At 50.3% G+C, this 6,962-nt stretch overlaps 2 protein-coding genes across 2 annotated transcripts in view; both read right to left on the bottom strand.

The window, feature by feature from the left end:
* Nucleotides 1-182: 182 nt before the first annotated feature.
* LOC102420735 (histone H4) lies at nt 183-554 on the bottom strand. Its single transcript, XM_023747259.1, has one exon. The coding sequence runs from the start codon at nt 540-542 to the stop codon at nt 231-233; it is 312 nt and encodes a 103-aa protein (XP_023603027.1). The 5' UTR covers nt 543-554; the 3' UTR covers nt 183-230.
* A 4,270-nt stretch (nt 555-4,824) lies between these two features.
* LOC102420416 overlaps nt 4,825-6,962 on the bottom strand; it is a 6,959-nt gene continuing 4,821 nt past the window's right edge. Inside the window, exons 2-3 of the mRNA XM_014448421.2 lie at nt 6,568-6,726; nt 4,825-5,658 (exon numbers count right to left, since the gene is read on the bottom strand). Coding sequence (XP_014303907.1) covers nt 5,173-5,658; nt 6,568-6,726 — 645 coding nt within the window. The 3' untranslated portion in view covers nt 4,825-5,172. The remainder of the gene's footprint in view (nt 5,659-6,567; nt 6,727-6,962) is intronic.

The following is a 6,962-nucleotide window of genomic DNA, read 5'->3' as shown; positions in this document are numbered from 1 at the left end:
AATCGGACCTGCTCCCCGAGAACTGAGGGCGCCGCCACTCGGGTCCATACGCAGCCTGGGTGAGGCGCCCACTATTGAGCTTGAAGCTCCAGCTAAAGGTTAAGGCCCCCGTCGGCATCCAACACGAGAAACTGTGGCCACAGGAACATGAGCACGACGCGAGCAGCTCTTCCGAGAGGGAGTGGGCGGCCCTGAAAAGGGCCTTTGGGGGGACGGGGCGGGGGACGGGCTCAGCCGCCGAAGCCGTAGAGGGTGCGGCCCTGGCGCTTGAGCGCGTAGACCACGTCCATGGCCGTGACCGTCTTGCGCTTGGCGTGCTCCGTGTAGGTGACGGCGTCGCGGATCACGTTCTCCAGGAAGACCTTGAGCACCCCGCGCGTCTCCTCGTAGATGAGCCCGGAGATGCGCTTGACGCCGCCGCGCCGCGCCAGGCGCCGGATGGCGGGCTTGGTGATGCCCTGGATGTTGTCGCGCAGCACCTTGCGGTGGCGCTTGGCGCCGCCCTTGCCCAGGCCCTTCCCGCCTTTGCCGCGGCCGGACATGGTGACTGAACAGGAGTCAGAGACGTCTGTCCCCGCGGTGCCGGCTGCAGCCGCTTAAATAACCAGGGGGCGGGCCTCATTGGAGCAGAGGGACCGGAAGAGGCGGGAAACCGCCCGAGTCCCGCCCCCGCTGCTGGAGCCTCCGGGAGCGCGGGGCAGGTTTTCTGAGGTTTAGAAAGTAAATTCTGACCAGGAGCGTCCACCGTGCACCAGAGAGAAACCAGTCTGCTTGGAGGTGTGCCCATCCCACTGGCATTCCTGGGTCACCCCACCCTGGAAAGAAACAAGCACAAACCCCAAAAACAAGAGAATTGGTAAAAGGTGCCAAACAGCCCACCGGCTTCGGCTTCGGAATCCACCAGCGGCCGCTCTCAGGCGGTTATGGGGCCTGTTTGCCAAACTGGGTCTCGGTGGCCTTCTCCACACGCAGGAAAACACTCGTCAGTCGGTCAGTAATTGAGTTATTGTAGGAAACATGTCTGGCTGATAATTCTTTGACAGAAAACTCATGTCGCCCAGACTTCTGTTTTTAAGGCAGAATATTTCTAATACAGGCAGCACTAAAGCACAAGGCAGGGTTCCAGGGCATTTCCAGCCTAACCCGGGCATGGGCAGTGCTTCCATTCAAACAAGTTGAGCTCATGCATTTAAACAATGGGGGTCCCGGAGGGGAAGAATGTGGATTCCAGGGGCTGACGCCCTGTTCTCCGGCCTAAGGCAGAGGGTGGAGGGGTGCCCGCCCTTCCCTGGAGCTGGATCATCCAATTCCAGGAAAGCTGTCATAAACGCTGAAGGTAGGAGAAGGAATTGTACGCAAGTGAAAGTGATAAAGATGCAGCCATTCCTAGAGGTTTGCATTATCTTTAAAAATTGCTGAGCTACTACATGAGAGCGTTAAGATATAAATGATGCCCTTAGAAGACAACAGAATCTTCAAAGCAAGAGATGGTTGTTACTGTGAAAAAAGTAAAGGAAATTCAACAGAGTAAATTTGAGAATCTAATTGGCTCTATTACTCAATTCGTGAATCAGGCAGCACCCCAACTACAGCTAGAAAGGTGCTCAGAGGGATGGTACCAAAGGGAAATTTTTTTATAGGAACAAGGATGGGGCAAGAGAGCTATTAACAAAAGAAAAGAAAAGAAAGGATTTCTCTTGGGCCCAGGCATCTTCTGTTTGGGGGAGGAGAGTGAGAGGACTTTATCATGCAGATTGCCTCCTCCCTCTAAGGCAGTGGCTCCCAACCTTTTGTGGCCACGCCCCACTTTATCATCTCTAAAATCCTAATGCCCCCCCTCACGTATACTTCTTATTATTCAAAAAGTGAGCTCCTATTCACATGGAGGAAGCCTAAAAGGCCATGAACTTGGTCTAAACAAGCTTCCAAAGAACATGGCATCCATGAAAGAGAAAAAATAAAAGAACGAAAGGACAGTTTGAAGTACTGAGGAAGAAATCACTAAGAAATTGTTTAAAAAATAATAATAATATGAAGTGATATGAAAAAATAGCAAATTTTTGAAACAGCTGAAATGCATAAATTTGTCACAATATATATTTATATACTGTATATGAGCCCCTAAAACCTAAGAGATGCAAAAAAATCACTGTTAAGAACTCATTCTCCAATGGCCCCCCCTGTGGGGTGCGTGCCCCACTTTGGGAACCACTGCTCTAAGGGGGTGGAGGGGGCCCATGGGACTGATTCACTGATTAGTGCTTCAACAGAAAGTTCCCCAGGGCTGATTAAAAATATATTTCAAGGAGAGGTTGAAACTGCAGTTAGATCAGGTGTTAAATCTAGGTTTGGAACCCGGTGTTTAGCTTAAGCAATAACTGCGTTTTTTGTCCTTTATCATCATACAGTTAAGATGTCCCAAGCACACTGCCCTAAACACCATGGATCAACTCAGCCAAGTTCCCCACCAGAAAATTTGACACTACAAATATCAAACCTTGAAACTGTTTAGAGGTCGGAGCAGCAATATCTCCAAAATCACATACCAACATAAAGGGACTAAATCTAAGCCCAATGGATATGTCGCCACTAGAACAGCCAGAAAAAAAACAAACAAACACCCTCTGCTGTTTACATGAAAAAAAAAAAAAACGCACACACATTGATTTGTTAAGCAAGGCATAGAATCCTAAGCAATACAAAGTAGCAACTGCCCAAAAAAATTGGTACAGATTTTTTTTTTACAACCTTAATTTAAAATACAGTCCCCAAGCCCAGTTTCACCTAATGGAGACATCCTATATCGTTATAATATCAAAACCAGTAATGGACATTGGCAAATTACTGTCAACTCTAGACTACAGGCCTGATTCAGTCCTCAGTGGTTTTACGTGCACTCATGTGGCCATGTGTGTAGATAGCCCCATGCAGTCTTACGCCCTGTATAGTGGTGTAAGCACCACCATGATGTAGATACAACACTTCCACCATCACCAAGGAACTCCTTATGCTCCCCTTCTGTAGGCCCATTCACCCACCTCTCCCATGCCCTGGAGCAATCACCAATTTGTTATCCATCTCTGGCTTTGCCATTTGGAGACTGCTCCGTGAAATGGAACCATACAATACGTAACCTTGAAATAGGCTCTTTAGCCCGGCTGGTGTGGCTCAGTAGTTGAGCATCAACCTATGAGCCAGGAGGCCATGGTTCCATTCTGGTCAGGGCACATGCCCAGGTTGCAGGCTGGATCCCCAGTGTGGGGCGTGCAGGAGGCAGCTGATTAGTAATTCTCTCTCTTCGTTGATGTTTCTCTCTCTCTCCCTTCCTCTCTGAAATCAGTAAAAAAAAATATTTAAAAAAGAAACAAGTGAAATGGGCTCTTCCTTCCACTGAGCATTATGCCCTTGAGACCCAGCCACTTGCCAGCAGCTCCCCTTGTCATTGCCGAGTAGGACCCGGTTGTACTGATGTCTGAGAATTTGTGCTACAACGTAGGAAACTTTCAAACCTGCACAGAATTATTATGTTTATTTTGAGCCAAACTGAGAATTTCCAGGAAGCAACATCTGAACAGATTGAGGAAACGCTCTGGAAAACGGCGGTTTTACCACTTATTTTATTCATCAGAATCAAAGGGGAAGATGTAAGGTGGTTACATGAGATTCATTGGCAATAGGTTAGGGAGGTGGGAGAAAGCAAAGCAGGGAAACCTCTGGGATTGGACACAAAATAAAAGAAACAGACACATACTTCTTAGAAATTTGTGGCTATGGGATAAATAGTTAACATTAAACAATTAACACCATAAAATAAAGATAATGGGATTTGTGGTCGCTGCCCTGGGGGGATTGTCCTGACATTCCAAAGGTGGGTTATCCTAGATGCAAAATGACAATAGATTCAGTTAAGGTAAGAACTACCCTTTGTCAGGGAAGGTACCAGCTGGGGCCCTGATGACCCACCACAAATCGCTTTTAGTTAGAAAGTTTTCATGTCAGCTCGCCCTGTGTGGATACTTTCCACCTCTGCAGGCCTCCCCGCTTCCCTGCAGCCCCCCCTTCCCTGCAGGCCTCCCCCTTCCGTACAGGCCTCTTCCCTTCCCTGCAGGCCTCCCCCTTCCCTGCAGCCCCCCCCCCCCTTCCCTGAGATTGTCGGGTGTAGCCTGTGGCCCTTTTCCTTTTCTGTTTTCCACCCTGTAATAACCATTCGTCCATGGAAAGATAATAGTACACAGCTGTTTCCACTTTAGGACTAATACTAATGAAGCTTTTTAAAACTTTAACAAGTACAGGGGTTGTTTCTTCCCCTTAACCCCACTGCAACCCATTTGGGTTAAAGTTTGTTATTTCCTGCCTTCCACCTTAAAATTACGATTCTTAAAGGGGTATTCGTGTCGCTGATAACTGGTAGCCTAATAACCCTTTCCACATTCACGTAAAAATCACGTGTTGCCATAGCGCTTGGAAGTTAGCTGCAAGGCAGAAACATGGCCCGGGGCAGTTCGATGATCCTGAATCTGAATCCTGGGTTCTGCAGCGGAGGACTGGCTCCAGCAACAATGTGCGGCTGTTGTTAAACTGCAGGGAATGCCAGGTCCTGGGCTCCTGCCGGGGACTCGGTTTTACTCGAGTGCGGAGCCATTGACTGAACAGACGCCATTACTTACCCACCACCCCGGGGAGGGAAGTCCCATCTCAAAGTGAGCGAACTTACTAAACCCAACGCGCCTCATGACCCGAGGTACAGAAGTTCCTTCTGGAGGAAAAGTAGGAAGCTTGGCCTCCCTGGTTGAGGAATTCCAGCAAAAAAAAAGGGGGGGGGGGGGTTACGCAAGGACCATGGTTTCAGGCCTAGTGGCATTGTATTTCAAAAGGAGGGTGCAGGCTGCAAAGCTGAATGCCTGGTTGGGGCTTTAGCGACCACTTCGGGCCTCACTTGGGGGGAAGCCAGCTATTCCACCAAGAACACAGCCACGCATTAGGCTAGGGCTGCTGCTATATAGGAAGGACTGGCTACAGGCAAGCGGCCTCTGGGACAAGGAGCGCCCATCCCACCTGGGGGTAGTTCTGTTTGGGGAACAGATTCCGGGTTTGCTTACAGCTCTTCCATTGAAACTCTAGGCGGCTCTGAAAAGAGCCTTTGGGTTCCGGTGCAAGTGGGCAGGACGGAGCTCACGCCCGCTCCCCGCGGATGCGGCGCGCCAGCTGGATGTCCTTGGGCATGATGGTGACGCGCTTGGCGTGGATGGCGCACAGGTTGGTGTCCTCGAACAGCCCCACCAGGTAGGCCTCGCACGCCTCCTGCAGCGCCATGACGGCCGAGCTCTGGAAGCGCAGGTCGGTCTTGAAGTCCTGCGCGATCTCGCGCACCAGGCGCTGGAAGGGCAGCTTGCGGATCAGCAGCTCCGTGGACTTCTGGTAGCGGCGGATCTCGCGCAGGGCCACGGTGCCGGGCCGGTAGCGGTGCGGCTTCTTCACGCCGCCCGTGGCCGGCGCGCTCTTGCGGGCGGCCTTGGTGGCCAGCTGCTTGCGGGGCGCCTTCCCGCCCGTGGACTTGCGCGCCGTCTGCTTGGTGCGAGCCATCAGGACAGATCGCCAACACAGTTCGCAACTGAAGTCTCTGCTGTTCTCGCTCCTATTTATAACCTCAAACGCCTCCTGATTGGTCCGAATATTCAAATTCCGCGCCGTGAATTAAGCAATGTAACGGGCCTTGTGATTGGCTAGCGGGTCTATTAAAAAAATGGAAAGTTGCTCAGTTATCTGTTCACTTAGTTCTCTGCCCTGGACCCACCCTGTATGTAGGTATTGATCGCCCTCCTTAATTGGCTTTGAATCTCTTCGACAGTTTTTAATCTCCTTGTTCTGATTTACACTTGGGAGGAGGTGAAAGTGAAAGTTCCAGAGTTTCTCCACCTTCTCAAAAACTCGGCGTTTGAATTTGCGCAGTTTCGACCTTTATAAAAGCTTCTGACTTGAAAAGTATTAGATTTCTGCAACACAAGCGCCCTCTTTCATCGTTTCTAACCTTCAAACAAACACTGGTATTTCTCTCACACACCCCGTCATCAAGAAACAGAAAAATCCCACCGCTGTGAAGGTGGGACAGTTCTTTGAAACTTGGAAAAGCTTTAGTGTTGCCGGCTTTGACCAGACCGAACTGGGAATGTCAGCAGCATAATTTGGAAGATATTTAATATGCACCTAACATCTAGATGCTCTTTTCTAGCGTTAGCAACCCGGTCTCTAATTTGGCTGGAAAAGATACAGTCATGAATTTATATTACGCTTTGTCTGTTTAGATCTGGATCGAGGCAGAGACAAGATTCATAAGTAGATACGATTGATAAGACATTAATGTAATTGTTTGCAATGTTATCAATAAGAAAACTTTTCTAAGGGAGGAGGAACAAAACACCCAGGGCGGCTTCCTCCTTAACGGGCAGTCAGTAAGATTTGAAATCCCCTTGATTGCGTTGAAGGTTTCTATTGGATGGTTTCAGCCAATCAGAGTTTGACATGGATTAAGCCCTTATTTGCATATAAGCCTTACAAATATAGGCCGGCCTGAGAGCGGCACTCATTCTGCTGGTTTTCTGTCTGAGACCTGAGCACCATGCCCGAGCCCGCCAAGTCCGCGCCCGCCCCGAAGAAGGGCTCCAAGAAGGCGGTGACCAAGGCGCAGAAGAAGGACGGCAAGAAGCGCAAGCGCAGCCGCAAGGAGAGCTACTCGGTGTACGTGTACAAGGTGCTCAAGCAGGTGCACCCCGACACCGGCATCTCGTCCAAGGCCATGGGCATCATGAACTCGTTCGTCAACGACATCTTCGAGCGCATCGCGGGGCGAGGCGTCGCGCCTGGCGCATTACAACAAGCGCTCGACCATCACGTCCCGCGAGATCCAGACGGCCGTGCGCCTGCTGCTGCCCGGCGAGCTGGCCAAGCACGCCGTGTCCGAGGGC

This window comes from Myotis lucifugus, unplaced genomic scaffold, assembly GCF_000147115.1.
Source record: "Myotis lucifugus unplaced genomic scaffold, Myoluc2.0 scaffold_824, whole genome shotgun sequence".
Taxonomy (NCBI): Eukaryota; Metazoa; Chordata; class Mammalia; order Chiroptera; family Vespertilionidae; genus Myotis; species Myotis lucifugus.
Note: the sequence above shows the minus strand (reverse complement) of the source record. Positions and strands in the feature narration are given on the sequence as shown.